A 23,037-nucleotide genomic window follows, 5' to 3' on the forward strand; every position below is an offset into this window, starting at 1 on the left:
GGAAGTCCCCGGACTATCAGAACGCGTTTGTGCTTTCTGTGGGGGAAAGAGAGGCAATTTGCTGTTCAAGTGAGTGATTTTTGAAGTGGTTCAGATGTCAACACTTGGAAAGGGAGAATTATCACAAGTATGGAAACCAAATACCAAATAGTAATGTTTTGCTGCCACATTTTCACTCTGTGTGGTCACGCCAGGCAGCAACTGAATTTTTTTTTTCATTCGTTTCCAGTGTCGTAGAAAGCGGCGCTCCGATCACTTTCATTCATTCATACGGCATTCCGATACACAACTGCCTACATCTTCCTAGCACCTGCTGTATGCCAGACACAACGGCTGCACCTGATTGTAAACACAGAGACTATGTGCCATTGGGGTACATTTGGATAAAGGGCCTATGGCAACAAACTGGGTGGCTTAAAACAATAGGACAGCTCACTCTATTCTGGAGGACAGATATCTAAAATCAAGGTGAGGGCAGAGTAAACTCCTCCGAAGATTCTAAAGAGGGACGGTCGGTTGTCACCCTCCTGGGCTCTATTCCCCTCCTTAAGTCACCAGCTGACAGACACCCCAAGCTGTGGTGAGAAAACCAGGAAGAGGTGAGGTGCGTGTGCTGGTGTGAAGGGAACCGCCTCCATAGGCTCTTATAGTTCTACACTTGATCCCTAGTTAGTAGACTGTTTAAGAAGGATTAGGGGGTGTGGCCTTGTTGGAGGGACTGTGTCACTGGGGGGTGGGCTTTGAGGTTTCAAAAGCCCACACCAGCTTCAGTGTCTTTTTCTCTGCCTGTCTGTGGATCAGGATGCAAGCTCTCAGCTGACTGTCTGCTGCCACACTCTCTGCCATGACGGTCACGGGCTAACCCTCTGCATCGGTAAGAGGGCCCCAGCTAAAAAGCTTTATTGTGCAGGCATCGCCGTGGCCATGTGTCTCCTCACAGCACTGAACAGTGACTGGGAAAGTGCAAGGCAACAGGATAAGGTTGCTGGCCCAAAATGGGGCCCAATTAAGTTTTCAGGGGGTGCAGAACTGAGTTTAAGTCTGTATCAGATGCGGGATCTGGGGCAAGTTATACTCTGGAAGTCTCCATCTTCAAAACCGTGCACAGGACTTCTGCCCCTCCTCCTTCACAATTCAGTCTCTCCTCTCGAGGGATGTGTGTGGTGCCTGTCCACAGAGTAAAGTGGCTTCCCTCAGCTGGGTTCTGCTCCCTAGTGTCTTTTTTGTGCCCGCAGCTTCCAAAGGGAGCATGTGGGGATGTGCTCTTTAAAAAAACACAACAGCCACCACTCGGTGAATGGCCTGCCTCCCCAAGGGACTGAGGTGCCTGCCCCTGAAGGCTCAATGAGTAAATTTCAACTCCCTGCCCTTAGTCTCCCTGCAAGGCCAGAGCTGCAGGTGAGAGTGACACGGGAGTAGATGGCAAAGGGACCTCTGCCCAGCTGTGCTGCTACAGGAAGGGCCAGTGCTGCCTCCTGGCTCTGCGCTGATGCGCACATGGAGCCACTGTGAAGGGGGAAATGGGGCACTCGCAGGGAACAGCAGAAACCTTACAGCCAAGCATGTGAATAGCAGAGGGAGCCCACCCTGAGGACTGAATGCATGCCCTGGGTTCAGAGTCTAGAAGATGTCTCCTCTGACTGATACAGGACTGTCCCCCACATCTGTCACAAGAAGCCCAAGCAGTCTGCAGTCAACAACCATGGCCTTGTGGAACCACAGCTCTTTCTGTGGCCCACAGAGCCCGGGCACTGAGGCAACGGTGAGAGTCAGCCTAGAGCTGGAGCAGGCAAGATAGGTGGAAGACACGGACAGATGGATGGACAAGTAGGAGGACACACAGACCCACCTGTGACATTTTTTGTGGCTTTACAGCTGGCCTTGGGTGGCGGGGTGGGCAGCAGCGGAGGGCTGGGGAGCTGGCTCGCAGATCTCTCCAGGGGTCTGGGGGGACTGTCCGGGGAGTCAGACCCAGCTAAGGCTTGAGAGAGCTCGTCGGTGGTGGGCTGGGGGCTGCCAGCATCTGCTTCTTCCGTGCTGGATGCAGATGGCGTCTTGGCTGGTTCAAAGGCAAAATAGAATACTTAGAGGAAGCCTCCATAACATGCTTGGGAGAGAACAAAACCTAGGAAGGGGGTCTGGATGGAGAGAAAACACAGAGTGATCCCTCCGTGTGGGCACAATTGCCTGTGCGTTCTGTGAACAAGAGGAGGCCGTGAGCAGCAGAGGGAGTTAGGAAGTCACCTCAAGCACAGGTGACCATGCCACTCCCCACACAGCAGCCTGGGCTCCTCAACCTATAAACCTGCCTTCCTGGCAGGTTCTAGACTCAACTAGCTGCATGTGCATGTACTCTTTGCCGGGCTTGGCACTGAACCCCTGTGTCCTCCTACTTACCAGAAGTAACCAGGTCAGAGGTGATGGCCTCGTACAGAACTAGCTCAAGGTTTAAAGAAATGGATGGCGAGGCCATGTGTGCTGGTGCTCACCTAACATCCCAGGCCATCCCAGGTCGGGAGCAAGGCCAGGCTTTACCGTAAAACTACATCTCAAAATCGAGAGGGACGAAAGAGTGTCAGCCTCAAGAAGAGGCAGGGGTGACGTCTACATGAATGTCTGAGGTACCGAGGCCCTTACACCAACAGCTGTGATTTCTCTGTGTGGGTTACAGCTGCCTTGCCTCTGGCATACAAATCTAGGTGAGGAGTTGGAGGCAGGGGGATGGGACTTCCAGAGGAGGCCAGCCAGCCAGAGCCCAGGCTCCTCTTCCCCTTTAACCACCCCCCCCACTGACCCCGCTATGGTCCCCTGGTCCACCACCTTCTCCCTCTTGCCCAGGCCCCACTGCCATCCCAACAACCCCCGCATCCTCTGGCCAGCTTCCTGCTCACTGGGTCCTGGGGAAGGTCCCTTTGTGGATGAAGTTACTACCTATGTGCTTGTGTCAACAACTACAGAAGATAGTGATGTGGGGCACGCATGGAGACATGGTCAGTCCTGCCCCTCCCCCACCCCACCCCCCTCAGGTGACTGCTGGCTGTTCACCTCTCCAGCTGCTGACATGGACCTCCCGCCCTGTCACACAGCTTCATCTGAAGCTTTGCAGCAGAACTGAGGCCACCAGACTGTAAGGAAGGACCACCTCAGCAAACACACCTGCTGTCCCCTTCCCCTTCACGGAAGCCATTTCCCTCCATCACTGACGGGAAGCTTCCTGCTTTGCCAGTGCAAACCCAAGGTGCCAAGCCTTCCGGAAGGTACTCACTGGGCACACAGCTAGGAGGAACTCCCTCCCAAAGGGGCAGGGCTGGTTCCTAGGAACAGAATCCATTCATTTTTTGTTTGGGGGCCAGGGAGGGGGGCATAAGCAGTGTCCATGGTTCTGAAGGCCGCTCGCTGCCTTGAGAGTATCCAGGGAAACCTCTGGGCTCTTCCCACCTGCCCCAGCATCCGAGAGCCATCGCTGGTCCCTGTGTGTGTGCACACCATGTGGCAATTTCTACCTATAACACAATCTTTTCAAGCTCATAGTGACATAGCCTTTGCATCCAAGGAGGGCTGTCTGAACTCTCTGTGAGCAAAATCCCAGAAGGCCGTGCAAAGCTGACAGCTCTGCATCACCACAGTGGTCTGAGGGACCATAACCTGCAGTCCAAGCCTTGTATTCTTGCCTTGTGTGGATGCATGTGAACACACTACTTTTATTTTCCTCACAATTTAAACTGTCCCCAGGAATGTCAACTGCTAAAAGCAGTTTTCCTTTTAAAGATCCCTGGACTCTGGGACAATTATTCTACCCCATTAATTAGAATGCGTGGCACCTAAAGTCTCCACCTCTTATTACGTCATTTAATTTTTGCCCTGGTAATACTAAAATAAGCATTCTGCAATTTTTTTAAAGGTAAAAATGGCCATTAGTTCTAGGTGAGAACGGAGATGGTCAATCTTCTCTTAACTGACACAAAGCCTGTGGCTTGTTGGGTCTTCTGCCTCATGTAGGTCATCACAGGGTGGTAGATGACCTGTCCCAGAGCCTGTGCCTTCACAGACAAGTTCACAGTAATGGCCAGTGGGCGACACATTACTACAGTGAGCATCTGCACAGGGCGGGTTGTGCCCACATCCTACTCTGGCTGGGCTTGCATGACTTCCTGTCCCAACTGCACGTTCCTGGGGAACAGCCCTCCACATGTTTCCACGGTCATGATTTGGGGAAGAGACAGAGTCTCAAACAGGCACACCATGGCTCTGGTGTGCACGCCTGGCATAGGCCCCAGTCCTGCACAGTGGGACACAGACAGGCAAGCTTCACCCTCTGGGACCTGGATTCCTCCCAGGGACCTAGGTGCAGCATCTTGACTGGAGTCTCTGTGACTGTTTGGGGCATCGCCACAAGAAAGGTCAACATAGAGACGGGGCAACCTGGGCTTGGGGTGCTTGTGATGGACCAGCCAGTGGGGTCAGTGCAGATCTGCATGCTGTGCTGGGAGCTCCATGTGGGATCTGGCCGAAAACCCCTGACTTAGGCCTGTCTCGTGGCCCTGTCGGCTGTGGACAGACCTTACTCGGCCTGTCCATCTGTCTGCCTGTCTTTCTTTCCATTTCAGTAACTTACTGTGTGGAAGAGCAACCCAAACATTCCTGAAATCATATGCCCAGCACCCAGATTTAGCTATGAGTCTCTGCTGGGACCTGAAGTCTCAGCTACTTTGGAGGCTGAGGCAGGGGGATCATGAGTTCAAAGACTGCCTGAGCTGCAGATTGAGTTCAAGGCCAGCCCAAGTAACTTACTAAGACCCTGTCTCAAAACTGAAAAGTTAAGGGGACTGGGGATGCCGGTCCATGGTAGAACACCTGCCAAGAATGGATACAGCTAGAACGGAGTTTGACCTCCAGGGCCACAAAAGGAAATGAACTCATTAATGCAAATGAACTCTATATTCTGACAACATACTCTCTTCTGCTTGGGAAGGCCGTGCCAGCCCCTCATCACGGCTGCCCCGCTAAGTCATTCACTACTCTCCTCTTGTCTCTTGGCTCCCACACTTTCCAACTACCCTGCCATACCTGCTAGTTGAGTGTTCCTCGTGGCTCTGCACCCACCGCTTACCAGTGGCAACATGGACTCTGGCCTGGGTCTTCCTCCACAGACATGCTCTAGCTAACCTGTCATTCCCTCACCTGGTCCTCTGGCATCACCAGCCACCAGCCCACGCAATCCCACCTCACCCTTTCCACATTATATACCATCTATTCCGTGGAATTTTAGGACAACTCTAGTCAGCTCTGCTCCATCCTTCTTAGAGATGCTACGTATCCCCACAGAGAGCTTCCGGAAGCCTCCGGGGACCTGGCTTACCTAGTCTCGGCGAGGCTTCCTTCTAGCCTCCAATCCTCCCAAACCACAACTAGCCCCTAAATAAGAGACTGAAAGTTCCTCTGGCCATTACCCCAGTAGGTGGCCAGATGGCAACTGCTTTCAGCATGGATTACATGGACTTTGCCACAATTATAGCTTTTGTTGGACTAGAAAGCTGTGGAAGGTCTGGCCAACCCAAATAGCAAAATCTCTCTTGGCGCCACACCAGGGTGGACATATGTCAGCTACCTCTCATTCCCAACACACTCGATAGGACAGTGCCCCCATCCATGTGTTAGCCACAGCCACAAGTGGCCGCTGACAATCAGCAAGGAGTCAATATTACTGGAGGCCTAAAGCTCTACTGTGTCTCAATGATTTGATAGTCATATGACTTAGTGGCATACACTGAACAGAGTGCTCTGGGTTCCCTGAGGAAGTTGCAGGGTCCCAAGGACACTAGTGGGTGATGGGAGGCAGATGCTAGGCTTGGGGGAGCACAGGCCTGGAGTATCACTAGCTCTGATAGGGCACCTGATGGTCACACAGACACAGGCTGTGAGCAGTATCCAACTGGAAGCCTAGAGTAAGAACCCAACATCTAGAACATTCCAGAAGTCAAATGAAGGTTTACCTTCAGCCTGGCTCTAGTCTGGTCTGTAGAATGCTCTGGATAGGATCGAACCCTGATTCTGGTTGTTGGGAACTCTGTGGTCTTGGGAAGGCAGCTGTTGTGGTTTGACTATGACCATGCCCCACCCCCACCCCAGACTCACTGTTTGAACACTGGGTCCCCAGCTGCTGGTGCCACCTGGGGAGGCGGTGGGAACTTTAGGGGTAGGGCTTAGCTAGAGGAAGTGGATCTCTGAAGAACAGGGTCCACTTCCTGCACTGATCTGAGATAAAGGAAACAGCATGCCCCTGACACCACCATGCCTGACCCACCACGATGATATACTCTCACACCGTGAGCTGAGGTCCCCCCTCCTGGAATTGCTGCTTGTTGAGTATTCAGTCACCGTGTGGGCATCATGGCGACCTAGTCTCTCTGGCCTTGTTACTCATTGTATATAGCAGGCGAAACCCTGGACCTGCAGGACATGCTCACCAACACCCCTTTTTAACTAGTGCATGCATGGGAATGCCCAAGCCCAGACCTGAGCGGGACCCTGAACCGTCCCATGGAAGTCAAACACTGCTTCCTCCTGGGCACTTCAGAGACTGAAACCAGGAAACATAGCCTCCCCAAACACACGGGCTAGGTCAACGTAGTATCCAAACCAAAGGAGAGTGCTGCCTGCCCCTTTGACAGTGTCCACATTCCTGGATGTTGCAGTATTCAGATTCCACTTCTTCCCCAAATACACACACACACACACACACACACACATACACACACACACGAGAGAGAGAGAGAGAGAGAGAGAGAGAGAGAGAGAGAGAGAGAGAGGGAGACAGAGAGAGAGACAGAGATAGAGACAGAGACACTACACACAGAGACAGAAACAGAGGGGGGGGCTCTGGTGTTTGCGTGTGGGTGTGTGCATGGGGGTTCAGTCGAAGGTTAACCCTGAGTGTCACTTCTCAGGTGGGCTGGCCAGCAAGTTCCTAGGATTCTCCTGTTCCCTCCTGCTCACCCTGGGGACAAGAAGCTGCATCGCTGCTTCTGCATGGAGTCTTTTCACATGGAGTCACACTTGGTCTTCGTGCTTGCAGAGCCAACAGTTTATCATTAAGGCAGCTCCCCAGACCTGCGAGTCTTCTCTCGACTGTGGGGGCAGCCATGACAGCAACAACACCTGTACTGAGCCGGATCCCTGCAGACCCGGAGCTACTGTGGAGAATGGACACCTGCCTCAGACTAGGCGGGGTGGAGTAGGCGGGGTGGAGTAGGCGGGGTGAACTAGGCAGGGTGGAGTAGGCAGGGTAGACTAGGAGGGATGAGGCCCAGGTATGACATGAACAAGAAAGGAGCCTTCCGAAGCAGGGCCCACAAAGCTCCGTACACTTTCCAGTGGCTTCTCTCCCCAACTTCAGCCAAGTTCAGGGAGATCTGATTTTGAAGACAAAGCATCTGACCTCATCTCTTCGAATGCAGCTAAGCACTGGGACAACAGTGAGTACCCTTGAGAGCCAGGGGCTTCCAGTACAGTCCAGCACCCAAAGGACCCCATGGGGAGCTTGCCCGAGGTCAGGGAACAACAGTCCAGCACCTACAAGGACATGATGGGGCACGTGCCCGAGGTCAGGTGGCAACAGTCCAGCACCCACGAGGACACCATGGGGAGCTTGCCTGAGGTTAGAGGTAGAGGCTGAGGAATCTAGTGTCCACATGGTCTGTTCACCTGAGAATCTGGATTTCTCCGCTGTCAGGTAACATCTATGTTATGAAATTAGTTCAGTGCAGAGGGACAGGGCCCAGATGCTGCTGCTCCCTCGGGCACTGAGCAGGACGCAAGACAGTAAGGAGAGCTGACAGCTTAGGATGGGCATCTGGTCCTCCAGAGCCCTTTGGCAAAGGCAAGGACTGCGGTAGCCTCAGGCTGCAGTCTCTAAATAAACTAAGAGCCCCAAACGGGGATCAGAAGGTAGAACACAGGCTCAAACCGTTCAGCCTCCACAGGAGGGGGCAAAGCTGGGACCCAGTGACTAGGTGGCTTAAAAGGAACAGTGTCTGCATGCTGTGAGTGGCTGTCCTCCGAGCCACACATCTGCCGTCTTGGGAAGATCAGCTGCACCAGCTTACAAAAGGACCCTCCTTCCACCCGGGCTACCTTACTCATGGAGAGGTGGGCAGGGCCATGAGAACCTCATCTGAATACCCAGCCGCTCCCTACCACCCGCCGTACACTGTACTTGCCAAATGTACAGCAGGCGGTAGCTAAGGCCCAGGCTTGGCATCCTCAGAACCCACATACATGCTAGCGAGTGTGGTGACTCGCCTGTAGTTCCAGCCTTGTGAAGCAAGCCTGCTAGTGAGACTAGGCACATTGGCCAGCTCTAGGCCCGACTGGGAGGCCCTGCTTCAAATAATAAAGTGAAAGCGTGACCAGAGAAGATTTCCCACGTCATACTGAGGCCTCCACACGCAGCTGCATACACACGTGGAAATACACAGGTGCGCACGAGCGTGCGCGCACGCGCATACACACACACACACACACACACACACACACACACACACACGGAAAGTGGGGGAGGATGAAAGCCTCAAGACCCAGGGTGAGAACTCCATATGCCACTGGCACTAATTAGTGAAAGTAAACACAGCATTGTGGAGATGTTTTCTATCTGTGCACATCACCCATCAACTCTTCTCACGTCCCCGAGGACTCAGGACCCATGTGTGGAAGCTGTATCTTCTCATCTAGGGAAAGGAGAAGCCTGCATCCCTCAGACCCAGGCATCACCCTGACTGACCACCACCCAGGGCTCATTGTCAGCTACAGACTTGTACCTTGTCACTCCTTGCTGGGCTTCCCACTGCCCATGGGTTGGGCTCCCCAGGCTCTTGGAACCATATCATATGCCAGCCTCCTACCTCTATCCTAGCCCTACACAGGCCGTATTTTACCAGGAGAGCTCCTGGTCTCTCCTGCTGCTCAGATCATGAAGGCTATGAGCCCAGCCTGCCAGCAGCTGCAGGAGCCATCTCTAGCAAATGTTCCTGACTTTCACTAACACATCTCTGGCTGACTTGCAGAAGCATTTTGCTGTCTTCGCCGGATGCCCCAATCCCTGAGATGACAGCATTCTCACTGTGGCCCTTTACAGAAAAGATTCATCAATCCTGTTCTCTAATGCTGTGTGTGGTGTTCCCCTGAAGGAGCACGCTTCCCCTCACCCTGCCAGGACCTGCCCTGCCTTGGCTCTGAAGGCTCACATAAGACATGGTGGCCTCAGGAGACCCACCCTGCTCCCAGGAGGCCATCCCCAAGGCTTGGACCTGGAAAGGTCCTTAGGTCAGACACTGGGATCACATGGAGCTGTTCAGAGCCAAGTGGAAACAAAGAACCACCAAGAAGTGAAAGCTACCAGCGGGAGCTGGGAGCAGAGAACCAGGCATTTGGGGGAGCTTGAAAGTCAAGTCCAGGACTGGGGAGCAGTAACCATGGAATACAGGCTCCACTCATAGTCATTAGAACTGTGCCAACCACAGCCCTAATGAGGTAAACTGTGTGGGACCCAAGGTGTGACAGCTGTGCAACACCTAGGGCTCTTCCACCCTGACTCTGTAACTCCTCAGACTCCAAATTCCCATTACGTCCTCAAGCCGAGTGAGACTGAGAGGCACAGACATGCGAGAGGCAGAGCACACACCACAGGCAGCTGCTGGTGTTGCAGAGAGGCTGGAGACACACCGCTGGCGATGAGCACCCAGTGACTTGGGCATGGAGAGAGGCAGCCCAGGGAACAGACACCCATGGGACCTGGAGCAGAAGCTCAGAGTTGGTCACGCCATGGTCCGGATTCCCAACAACCCTGGAGAGATGTGAGGTTCAAGCTCCAGTCCCCAAACTGTGCAACATGGATTGAGGCATAGGACAAGATGAGAGAAGAGGTCCCCAGGGAGGTGTCAGAGGTGGCTCCACATGCTGCTTGGTCAGGGAGGAGAGGGGGGCCTGAGTCCCTTGTGCCTTTCTTTCTTGTCATCAAAGGCTCCATCTACTCTGTTAAAACGAAACCACTAGGCCAGTCTCCACTCCTCCGACACTGGCTACTTGTGAGCATGGCACCACGTTCCTCCATGCTCCAGACAGCCCTGACGTTGATCCTATAACATCTCCTGTGCGACAGAGGACCTAAATGGCCAAGCCATCTGTCTATTAGCTGCAGAGGTACCTCACTCAGGCCATGGTACAGCTGGGCTCTCCTACCGTGCACATCTGCTCCAGCACTGCTCAGGAAAAGAGGCCATTTGCCCCAGAACACACTCATTTGGGGGTTGGCTGAAATGCACCCCTGCTTTGGTGATTTTAGGGGGCATGTAGCAAGAGGTCATCCATGGCCATCTTAGCTCCTTCACTCCTCTCTCATCCAATTTTGGAGAAGCCTGGAGAAGTAAGTTCTGGGAAATGCATAGGTCCACCAGCCTTGAGGCTAAGGGAGGTGGAACTAGGGGAATGGCAGTCTTGACAGCGGAGCACCTGTCCAAGCCCTTGGTTGGGAGTGCTCAGCCCACTGGGCATCCAGCTGGTACCTGTGTCATCCAGATGGGCATCAGAGGTCAGAAGCTCATCCTGGGAGGCCTGGTCTGCCCCACTGGCCAAGGGGCTTCCGGGCTGGACATCTTCCGAGGTCAGTGTCTCCTGCTCGGCAGTGGACGGCTCACTCTGTGCAGGCTGGGGGCCTTCATTGGGACTGCATGCTTTACTTTCAGAATCTGCAAAGAAAATTCAGCCATCAGCCAGACCACACTTCCTTTCAGACCCTTCTTTCATGCAGAGGCCTTCCTGCAAAGGATATCATGGATGCCCTGACATGCCATCCCACAGGGTGCCAGATGAGCTTGGTACCCCATATGCCCAGGGCCCGTTCTCCTTGTGAATCCTTGTACTGTAACACCTGTGGGAGATGGGTGATTGTCCCACCAACTCCCACTACTTTTACGGTACCCCCCACGACCCCCTACCACCACTGGGCTCTGCATCTTCTCTGGGGCTTATTTGGAACACAGAACCCATGGACTTGACAAAGCCTTCAAAATTCTGCCTGTCCCCTCTTGTTTCCTCCTGTACCATGGTCCCCATCCTAACAACAGACCTGGGCACCTGAGCCAGGACCACCTGACACATGGCAACGGATGTTGACTGCAGGCGTCCCTGGGGTACTAGGATGGTTACAGTGTGGCTGCAGGCATTCACTCATCTCTGCGCCCGCCACTGACTGTCAGTCACCTACTATGTGTCTGGAGTTTAAGACGACAAACACTACCCTTTGCCCCAGGTGGCGAACATTCTAAAGGCCTGGGAGATGTCCACCGGTAGCAGCTGAAACCAGGAAATAACAAGGGAATAACAGGGATGGAGGGAACCCTGAAAACTTTCAGAGCAGTTTTCCCATGATGAGGGACACAAGGGCTTCAGGATGCGCCAGCCCTTTCTCCTTACTGAGGGCTCAATTGCTGAGGTATCTGAGTGTCTGTCCCTTGACTTGTCACCCTCAGGAGGGCTCAGCCTTTGAGGACCAGAATTGAAACCCTAAAACAATTGGGCCTAATGGATTAAACACTGCGCTGGGATCTAGGCTGAGAAGGGACCGCCTAAGCCCTGGTACCAGACAGGCGCACTCCTCAGGGAGAGAGTCACCCTGGCTGGTGGCGTATCTCACAGGTAAGTCACCTCATACACGCACGGTTCCTGCTTCCTTTTCTCTTTCTTATAAACTTACAGCATGGATATAGGATTTTTAAAAAAAATCTCCTATGTCCCCAGCTTTGGCCAAACAATAAGCTTGACATTTACCTGATGGGTTAGGCTGACCAGCCAGTGAGCACCAGAGGCCCAGCGAACTTTGTGTCATCCCCACGCCCCCTCCCACCCTGTGCTGGACTCACAGCATTGCCACCACACCAAGCTCCTCCCCTTGGGTTCTGGGATGAAACTCAGGTCCTTTGGTTTGCATGGCAAATGCTTAACCCAACTGAGCTGTCTTCCCCACCTAAATAGACCAGTCTCCTTTTGCCAATAACTGTGACCTAACTTCTTCTGGAAAACAGGGAAACTGAGGCAGTAGGTGTCTGGGCCCCCAGGGCCTAGTAACAGAATCACCACTCCAGTCACAGGCTAATCAGAATGTCCTTCTGAGATGCCTGACCCACTCTGACGGAGGACACTCAGGTGTTCTCCCATGTGAACGTCTTGGTTCCCAGTCTCTAGAGACAGATAGGACACATTGTGCAGTGTGCTCTGCAGAGATTTCTCAGCCCTGGGCACACCAGGGTGGTCTCCAGGCTATGGCCTCCCATACCACTTCCTCGCAGAAGCAGGGGATCAATTTAGTTCAAGGACAAAGCCCCCCTTTGCTGGCCAATCTTGCTTCCCACTTCCTGCTTCGTCCCCATCATCGTCTGCCTGGATAGGACCCCACCATCCCCTAACACGCACCCCACCCACTGCCACCTATCAAAGCCTTAGTTTTCTCATCTACAGTGTTGCTGCTGGCTTCCTAGAATTGTGGTGACAAAATACATTGATGGGATGTTCTAGTATAAGGTAAGGGAGCCACAGGTGCTCGGTCTCCTTGCTGGTGATGTGGTTTGTGAAAAGGAAGACAGCCAAAGGACAGCACTGTTCTCTCCCTGAAGGTCCCGCCCACACTTCCTGCCTGATCTAATTCCTTCTCTCCATCCTTAGGAGATCTGAATCTGACTTCCTGCTCACTATCTCCCATCAGGGCACTTCCATTTCCACAGAGGAAGAGCTGACAGGCCAGCCCAACCAGAGGTTGACAGCTGGGCCTGGGCCAAGCTCCTCTTTGGGCCACACTCCCTGTCCAGAGTCTCTGGCAAGGCCACCCGCCTCTTCCAGAGACAGACCCAGCAGCAGATATTCCATAGTGACCACTCACTGCTGGCCAGCCACACAGTGACCACTCACTGCTGGTCCACACGATGACCACTCACTGCTGGTCCACACGATGACCACTCACTGCTGGTCCACACGATGACCACTCACTGCTGGTCCACACAGTGACCACTCACTGCTGGTCCACACAGTGACCACTGACTGTCGGCCACATGGTGACCACTCACTGCTGGCCTCACAGTGGCCACTCATTACCGGCCTCACAGTGACCACTCACTGCCAGCCACACGGTGACCTCTCACCGCTGGTCCACACGGTGACCACTCACTGCTGGTCACACAGCCTTCTGTCCCTCCCCTGTGGTTTTATCTCACAAAAGCCCTGATAAGTGTCAGAAGCACCCTAACCAGGACCAGAAGCATACAGGCTCTGGACCTCATCTGGCATGTGGCCTGCTATAGCTAGCAAGTCCTGGGCCAGGGACACTCCTAGCACAGCCAAGGACATAGAAGCAGATGTCACCAAGCTCAAGACTGGGTTTTTAGTCCCCTGTGACTGGTTTGCTTGTTCCTGACACACCTCAGTGACGGTATCTGTTGCCAGGCTCCCCGAGGCAGTGTGAAAATGCCATTACCCTAGAGGGATAACATGACATGATGCCGAGCATGGTGACCAGGGCATCATGGGGCCGTCTGGAATCTGAACATTGATAAGTCTGCTAGTTTCTATGTGGTAACAACAAGGCAGGATGGGGTGTGTGTGCTCCTGTGTGCATGTGTGCATAAATGTGCATACATGTACAGACATATCCCATAGAGTGTACAGGTGCTTTCACTGCTCATGAATGCTGTGTGCTCACATGCATTGTCTGTGTACATATATGTGCATACATGTACAGACATGTCCCATAGGGCGTACAGGTGCTTTCACTGCTCATGGATGCTGTGTGCTCACATGCATTGTCTGTGGCAGGTGTGCTCACTATGGCTACAGTGAACCAGTATGACAGACAGGAGGGCCAGCTCTGCTGTCACTGTCATGTCAGGAACAGAGGTTTGAAAGAGACACTCTTGTCCCTCCATGTGGCTGACAATGGTCCCTAAGGGATTGGACTCCCCCACCCCCACCCCCACCCCCACCCCAGGAATCTCACTCTGGGAGGAGAAGGCTGATGCCTGTGCCTGTGCCGGTTACAGGGGGGAAAACTGGCTAGACCACCTTGCTGGAGAGATGGACAATAATGGGCCCCTGAAGCCACACCCTGACCTGGACAGCTCTGCCCTGTGCCCAGCTGCCCTTTGTTTAAACCTAACCCTCACTTCACAACTTAGGGGGTTGCAGGACCTCGCCCTTCTCCCCAGTGAATAAATCTATTTTCCTCTATTAACTTGTCTCTTTAATTGGCCTGAGGATAGCACCAGGGTGGGTGCTGTGTCTGAGACAGTGAACAAGTGTTGGGTCCTCCCACTCTGAGCCCCTCACTGCCATGTGTGTGTGGGTGAGTGGGGGGGGGGCAGGGGGCTGAGGGTGACTGCTTAGGTAGACTCAAGCCTGAGAAAGGGCCCATGTCTGCTACTAATTACAACCACATCAATCATCCTCACTTTAACAAACAAGCAAGCAAACAAATAAACAACAACAACAAAAAATTAGCAGAACCTGCCCCCCAGAAAGGCCCAGAGGGCCCCAGCCCCAGCAAAGCTGTGCAGGCCCTGCAGGCCTGGAAAGCCTCCACCTGTGTCTGCAGCTCTGCAGTCCTGCTGTCCGGCCCTGCACAGAGCTCCTGCCCAGAAATCACACAGAGTGAGAAGTTACAGTTCCCAAAATAGTCCTGGCAGAAGGGCCTGTTGCTAAGCAATGCTGGGTGGGGCCAGGGCAGTGTGGGGGTGGGGTAGGGCCTCGTGCCCCAACTCCTCTGTCACTGGGTCAGCTGGCCTCCTTTCTCTCAGCCAACCTTTCTCTCAGTCACTGCTCTTCCCTCCCCAGAGCTGCAAGGGGAATGTGGAGCTGCGCACCTGTGTCATGCCGAGCAGCCTCCACGAAAGAGACCTGACACAAGCATGCACAGAAATGCACATGTGCATGTTCTCAGCGGGCGCACATGTATGCATGCCAGATAGTGTGAATGCAAACACACGGACGCCAGACAAGACTTCCCCTGTCTCACTCCCTTGAGAGCCTCCTGACTCCCATGCCAATAAACTCAGGCTAATGTAATAGTCTCTTATTTAAAAAACCAAAACAAAACAGTGCTGGGAGGTGAGAGGCCTGGCGTTATTGAAGAAAGCATCAAGTGGACAGGTGCAGGGGAAGGGGAGGGGGGCCACTCAAGGAATGAGTACTGTCTGCACCAGAAATGGACAGGACCCTGTTCCCACTCAGGAAGGTCAGCTCTCCTCTCCAGAGTGGTTGTTTGACAGGACCACAAACAAGGTCCTCTCCAGAGACCTGGCAGACTAGCAGCACGGCAGAGATACAAGGGATGGGGCCCAAGTGCTCATGGGGTGTATCTGTTAACCCTGGAGGAGAGCTGACACTCCTGGGGACCTGCAGGGTCTCTTGTTCCAACCCTCTGCCTGAGTGCTTCAGAGGCAAGCTCCAGGGAAAGTGTGTGTGTGTGTGTGTGTGTGTGTGTGTGTGTGTGTGTGTGTGTGTGTTCACTTACAGGTGTGGGTGTGAGGTGCAGGCATTTCCAGGAAGATGGCAGGCTTCATTGCCAGGCAGCGAGTTCTTGAATCAGCTACGGATTCTGGGCATGTCTGGGGACAGTGGAGGCCAGGTCTTCCCTCTCTCTCACTTCCTCTTCTGCAGCTCCTGAACCACCCAGCTATGAAGTCTGGCCTCAGTATGACAGCGCCATGAGGACGTTCGACCACAAGGGGGCGCCCACGGCTGCATATTGTTCCCACTAGCCTGGGTGAAGGCGGAGCTGAGCCAAGAGCCACAGGCAGAAAAGCTGCCCCACCCACCGCGGGGAAAGGAAAGGGCTGTGATCCCTGGAGCAGTCCATCTTCCTACTGACCCCCTCGGGTTCCTGAGCTCCTTGACCAGGGAAGGTGAAGCAACTACTAGCTGCCATGAAGTCCAGGTTCAGTAGAAAGACCCCCTGTGCTCTTGGCCCCTAAGGAACTGGGCTCCTTCACACCGGTCAGCAATACGCCTCTTGGTCTGCAGCCCCAGCGGTTGCAAACGTTTCCTGATGCATAAAACCAGGCAAAGGACTCCGCCTCATGGGAGTCCTGCGGGGAAAGGTGCTCTGCCTCTAGAGACAACTCCACAGCCCTTGTCTGTGCAGCCTAAGACACCTGGTTTTGCTCACAACAAGGACAAGCTCTCAGTGGACTCTCAGACCCTCTCCCTGGGACAGCCTGGGCATGGGCCTCTCACCCCAGCCCTGGTACACACACATGTGCAAAAGGAACGAAAGAGAATTTTGCACCTAGCCTCTCTCTCCATCACCGCCCTCTGTCCCCTTTTACCTTCTTTCCTGACTCCCTGTATCCCGGAGCCTGGTACTCAAGCTCCCAGGGCTGCCAGTGAGTCAGTCTGCAACACTCAGGACCAGACAGACACTTCCCCCACCACCTCTGTAAAAAGCCAGAGTCAGCTGGGATGGGGGCGTGGCTTCTCAAGTACCAATGTGTGGCCCCCAGAGTGCCTAATTTAAATGCTGCTGCCAATAGCAGAGGCTGCCTGAAAGTGCCCAGGTGTAGCTCACTAGGAGCAGAGTGCCAGGCCTGTGTGTGAGAACCCGCTCCTGCATTCCACCTTCACTGTGGGCCAAAATCAGCTCTCACAGACTCCGGTGCAACCAAACGCAAAACCGTCCTGGGCTCCTAAGTGACCCTAAGTCCACAGTCAACATCTCTCAGGCCTCCAGGCTCTGTCACTCAGACCCCATCTCACGGCCTCCAAGTGCCCGAGTGTGTCTGTCCTTCCTTACCATCCTTGATTCGGCTGCTGAGCTTTGTATTTGTAGGACCCCCTGACGCCTGTGTCCCGCAGACTCAGTGTTCTGGGAGGACGCTATCTCAGAAGCTAGTGTTAACTGTCAACCAACACAGACCCTGTACGGTAGTGTCGCGGACACTCCATGACTTGCAGCATCCATTAACACCTGGCTGCTCAGCTATCTAGGATGGAGACGACTTCAGGCCACCCTAGTTCCTGGTCCAGTCAGGCTGCAAGAGTGAACCGGTGGTGTGTGGGAAGCAGGCTGCTGCTGCGCCTGAGCCAGCCTTCCGCCTGTTTTATATGTCCCTGAACTAAGAATGGATCTCATATCTTTAAATGGTTGGGAAGGAAACCAAACGAAAGATAATAGTTCGTGATTCATGAAAAAGATTGAAAATTCAAATCTTTACACCCATAAATAAAACTCCCTGGCACACAGCCATGCCTGTTCCGTGTGGTTTTCTGGGGCTGTTTCTGCCTCAGGAGAGCAGGGGTGGGTGAACACAGCAGACTGCCCACCCGCTGTGATCAACCGGCCCCCACAGCCCAGACAGGAGCTTAAGTCCTAACATGCCATGCCATATGTTAATGGTATTTAGAGGGTAGAAACTGAACCCAATGGCCAGGCCACGGGGAAGTAGCTGGGGTCACCAGGTCATGAGGATGGATGGAGCTTTGAGTTGGGGACACAATGAGACAGAGGCCGAGGGTGCTCCTGCACACTTAACTTCGCCTCACAAATGTGTGCTGCCTTGGCACTCCGCCAGCAAGAAGGCTGTTTTAGTGACTTCTTATCACCACAACTGAACACCCGACAAGGAACAATTTATTGAGTTGGGGCAGATTGAGTTACCATCCATCAGGCTGGGATCGACAATAGAGCATGTACTTGTTACACTGGGCACTTCCGCCTCTGAGGGTGAGCAAACAGACACACCTGCCTAGGCTACAAACCTCAGGGCCACACCTCCGTGACCCACCTTCTAAAGATTCTACAATATTCCAAAATCTCACTGGCTGGGTAAGCCCCTTCCCCCTTGGCATCTTCAGAGTCATCCCGTATCCAACCGTAACAAAGGCCATGAGCAGAACTGAGCACTCTAGGGTCATGCCCTTGAACCTCCAAACTGTGAGGTAAACAGACCTCTTTTCTTTATAAACTTATCCTGCCTCTGGTATTTCATTAGATTACTGAAAGGCAAACACAACCACAAACCCTAAAATGTTTATTCTCCTTTTCTAGACAAGATTAGCTGGCTTCCTTCTAACTGTATCTGTAAGCCAGAAGACTTTGAAGACACTCCGCCCTAGCCCCTCTGGTCTGGCTGTAGCTGAACACCATCACTAGGGCTCTGGTGTGACTTCACCCATGTGACAAACACATGGAGTTTAGTAAGCCCATGGCATTCCTTCTAGAAGCTTTCTTTTTCATTAATCAAACTAGGACCGTATTGTTGGCCAAAATCAAATGTGTCTTTATGTCTCCCTTATTCACTGGACAGTCGTTTTTCAATTCCCTGACCCAAGATCTAGGGGCTGGTGGGACCACACAGTCAGTAAATACCTGCCTGCCATGCAAGCATGAAGACCTGCACACAGACCCCCAGAACACGGTGGCCAGAGTCTGTGATCTCAGCACCAGGGAGACAGAGGCCGAGGGTCTGTGGAGCTCACTGTCCAGTCAGCCTAGCTGAATCCAAGAGAGACTTCATCTCATAAAAGGCAGAGAGTGAAGGAGGCACTGGAAGTCAACCTCTTACATGTATGGGTGTGGGTGTGCACCCTTTGTGGAGCACACTACACCACACACACAACTCTGGACCCTTTTGAGGACCCATCTGAAATTTAAACTACTTCGTGTTTCTGTTCAGCAGTGACATTCCACCAACCCCAGGAGAGTCAGAATAGAGCTTTTAATATCTGTGGGCCACAGGCAACGGACCACAGACCACAGACCATGGGCCACGGACCACAGACCATGGACTACGGACCATGGGCCACGAACCACAGGGCAGGGCTTCTTGTTATATGAAAACACAGCACTGAAGGCACTAAGCAATAACCATGGCCGGTTGCCCCTGAACACAGCATCATCACAATATTCTATACCAAAACACAGGAATGGAGGCAGCACGAGGAGCTGAGCCATAACTGGGCTGTGGCCTCCAGCCACATCAGAAAGAGACTCATTTCTTCCTGAGTTCCCTTCCTAATTCTTGGTACTTGGGCCAAATTGCTGACACCAGCAAAAGGGAGAGACAGGAATTTGATGTGTGCACAGAAGTGTCACAGATGCCCTAACTCAGGAGGTGGGAGCTTGCTCCAACCCAGGAGGGATTGGGATCCCTCCCCACCAGCCAAGACTAAAGATTCAGAGAGCCACAAAGCTTGGAGGGCAAGGGTCAGGATCTGATGGAACCCCAAAAGGGCGAGAGGGAGACTGGACTTAAGTGTGGCAGTCCCTATCACCTGTGATGCTGACACTGACCAGCCTGAGAACAGAGACATGGCTTTGGAAGTACAGCTGGAGTGACGCTGGGAGACACACTCTACAGCTGTGGGTAGACCCCACATTCATGTCTGCAAACTGTAGGTGACACTGGTACCCAAAGGTAAGGTATGCGGAGCGCCCAGCTGAAATGTTAGCCACATGGCCATCATAGGTACAATTGTTCAAATTGAGGACTTAATGTGTGACTACAAAGAAAACTTAACACTTACATTAAAAGCCATGGCTGCCACTTAGAGACAGACAGCGAGATGTTCAAGGAGCCCGCTCTACACGGGCCCTGGTGGATGGTCATTAGAAACGGCCATGGCTCTACCTTTGGAGAACAACACCCCACCCCCGCTTGGCTAGAGGATGCTCCTTCATACATCTGATGGCCGACAGACTTCACGGGCTCCACCATGAGGCCTGGCCAATGGGCCCCACATCCCTGAGGCCCCACCTCCTGTCCCCATACCCCTAGGACTCCATCCAGTGCCCCCTACGTCACAGGAAGCCCACTGGGGTCTGCCACCCTCCCAGGGACCCACTTACCTTGCTCCATCATCTCCAGCAAGCCTTGCTTGATGAGCTCCTCCCGGCCTTGCCTGCCAGCCATCTTCTTCTCCAGGGCTGCAGGACATAGAAAGGCCTAGTTAAGCCACAGCCAGAGGCAGTGCAAGACCACACCACTGATTGCCATGTGCTCTTGGGCGAGTAGGAAGGGAAAGAGAGACAGCTGATGTCTGAGGCTGGGGACTGCCGGAGCCTGGGATGCAACAATTCTGAGTTTACCACCTAAGCCATCTGCTAAGCAATATCCAAAACTCCAGCTACAGGAAGACGGGTTCAGAGCCATGTTTGAGAGAGCATTTCTGCAGTGAACTTTCATGACAACTTCCTGGACTCTGACTCTTAGGCCAGGTTCACCTCTGCCCCTCTCCTTCACCCACAGATGAGGAAGGCACTCTCCCTGTGCCCCCAGTGCTCAGAGTACCTGTGAGTGCCAGTTTTCACCCACTCTGCCATTCCCTCCTCAGGAAGCATCTTCCAGCCAGCCCCGGTAAGGCACTGAGAAGATCACCACAGAGACACTCCAGTTAATGCTCTTCCGACTGCCCTGGGTGTTCCCAGAAGGCATGCTAGGACACAAGATGTGCCTGCACTGACTCCCCCAGAGCCAGAGGGATGGGGAGAGGACCCACAACTTGCAATTCTTTCCTTTCTTATTCTGAAATAACCCTATGGACCTCCCATCCCAAGGCCAAACACCTGTCAGAGCTCAGAGTGCCCATAAAGGACAAGAATGCAAATACATGTTCCAAAGTATTTACTGACAATCTTAGTTAGATGCTGTGATGCCTGGAGGAAAAACCAACCTACCCCCATCCTTGTAGAGTGTGGGATGATACAGCCTGTCCCCCTAGAAAAGCTGATCACACAGGGACTGAGCACCTACTGTGTGCCCTGTGTATTGGCAGGGCTCTGAGCAGGACAAGTCTGGTGTCACAGCAGACCTGGGCGGCAGAGAGGACACATGCCTACAGGTGGAAGTGAGGAACAGAACCAGGGAAGGGAGCCCACTGAGGCCACCTGCGTGAAGGACAAACGGAGGACACAGGATGCTTCAGGAACAAGATCCTTTAGGCTGAGTTCCTTTCTGTAGCCTAAACTTCCAAAGAAATTTCCAAGTATCAATGGTGTGGGGGAGGGGAGGACAGGGGGAGGGGGAGGGAGGATAGGCTGGCAGGGAGGAGGAGGCCAGGCTGAGGGGGAGGGAAAGGTCAGGGGGAGGGGGAGGGAGAGGTCAGGCTGATTGGGGAGAGGGGAGAGGGACTGAGGCACCCAGGTTAACCCTCCTGTGATTGTCCCCAGATGTCTCCCCTACACTGAGCAGGATGGGACATAGGACATTGCTTCACTGGCTCAGGTCTGATGTGTGACCCAGAGTCAGCTAAGGACAGAGGACCTGTTTGCTCTTAAAAGCTTGCAGACCTCTGCTGCATCTCACCCTAAGGTCAGGACTGGACATGTTGAAACCTGTAGCATCAGAAAGAAGGGGGAGGTAGGGTGGGAATAAAGATGTGAGATAACAGTGCTGTTCCCCACTTTGCAAATGCCTAACCCAGGAGCCCAAGGTGTGGCCACCACAGTTGTCACCTTGAGGGTCTCTGTGCCCTTTCAGGGTCCCCAGGGCAGCCTGACAATCTCAGGCAGTGACTAGTGCTGCAGAACCTTGAGGCCCAGAGCCTCTGACCCAATCTTGCTAATCTTCCAATTCCACAGCACCCAAAGGTCACAGAGGTTGCCTCCTGGGAGCCTCTGGCCTCCAGCATACTCCCAGCCTGTGACAGGGCCCTGGGGACGGCGCCCAGCTTTCCATCTACTTCCTGCCTGGCACACTGGACGTGCTTGCAAATTCTTGAATAGTTCATCTTGTTTTCATTCTTGTCGAGAATAATTTGTCAATCAACTTCTTGAGTGATTAAAATAATTTGGTAAGTTGTGTATGCAGAAGTGGATGCTGAGCCCTCTGCTACCATCCCCCAGTGCCTCTCTCTCCTCTCCTCTCCTCTCCTCTTCTTCTTCTTCTTCTTCTTCTTCTTCTTCTTCTTCTTCTTCTTCTTCTTCTTCTTCTTCTTCTTCTTCTTCTTTTCTCTCTCTCTCTCTCTCTCTCTCTCTCTCTCTCTCTCTCTCTCTCTCTCTCTCAGGCTGTGGGTACCTGAGCTTTTGTCTCCACCATCCTCCAAGCCCCAGAGCATGTGCCTCTTCAGAGCTGAGCAGGAAGCTGGGGCCTCTGGGACCCCAGAGGCAATAGCCTGAGACAGGCACTTGCCAGGCATGTCCCCGGGGGCCCTGAACTAACTCCACTTGTACAACAACCGCACTAATTGCTTACAGCTGCAGCTAATAAGCAGGAGGCTCAGAGGGTAAGGCCCTGAGGCCCAGGCTTCTTGCCCCGCCCCTCCCCCATCCCCGGGGTTGGTGGCCCATGACCCTGGCCTTCAACGAACCCGGGGTTGGTGGCCAGCTCTAAAACTCCAACCAGCACCCCCTGCTCTGGGTGAGCAACCTCCTCCCTGAGTCGGTTTCTCTTTCAAAGGAGGGTAGGCTCACAGGAGAGGGGTCCCCTGCTCAACAGCTCCTGATGCTGTGGCCTCTCATTTGGACAGCCCATCGCGGATACCATTCCACAGGGCAGCTTGGGGGTGTAGTTCATATGGTCGATTCTGAGGAGGCAATTAGACAACAAGGCACAACCCCACTTCCCACCGAGCTAGGACTGGCCAGGTGTTACGGTGCAGTACAATTGAGTGGGGAACTTTCTAGATCCCTGGGTAGGAGGTGGTGGGGTGAGCGTCCCTAGACAATGCTTAAAAGCTGGGGAGCAAGCCTGTCTGTTCACGGAAACTGCACCACAGCATGGATCTTGTCCCTTGTAACAACACAGGCAGATTCTAGGAGCAGTGAGGGTGATAGCTAGGCCCCTGCTTCATCTGAGTGGGAAGGTCAGGGCAATGTCCCAGCCATCTGTCAGCTGAGGGTTTGTGGAGTGTGTGGTCTGTGAGCAGGAATGGCAGCCCTTGGGGCTGGAGAGATGGCTCAGCAGTTAAGAGCACTTGCTGCTCTTCCCGAGGACCTGGGTTCAGTTCTTAGCACCCACAACTGGTTGTAACTCCTGTTACTAGATATCTGGTCCCTTTTTCTCT

General features: G+C 53.5%; 1 protein-coding gene across 5 annotated transcripts in view; it reads right to left on the bottom strand.

Annotated features, from left to right (window-relative positions):
• PHACTR3 (phosphatase and actin regulator 3) overlaps window positions 1-23,037 on the bottom strand; it is a 218,227-nt gene that overhangs the window by 57,891 nt on the left and 137,299 nt on the right. For all 5 annotated transcript variants that reach the window (XM_084775018.1, XM_084775017.1, XM_084775021.1 and 2 more), the window contains exons 3-5: window positions 19,883-19,960; window positions 10,560-10,742; window positions 1,850-2,059 (exon numbers count right to left, since the gene is read on the bottom strand). In XM_084775018.1, the coding sequence (XP_084631144.1) occupies window positions 1,850-2,059; window positions 10,560-10,742; window positions 19,883-19,960 (471 nt within the window). The remainder of the gene's footprint in view (window positions 1-1,849; window positions 2,060-10,559; window positions 10,743-19,882; window positions 19,961-23,037) is intronic.

Source organism: Acomys minous, assembly GCF_964271855.1.
Source record: "Acomys minous genome assembly, chromosome: 3".
NCBI lineage: Eukaryota > Metazoa > Chordata > Mammalia > Rodentia > Muridae > Acomys > Acomys minous.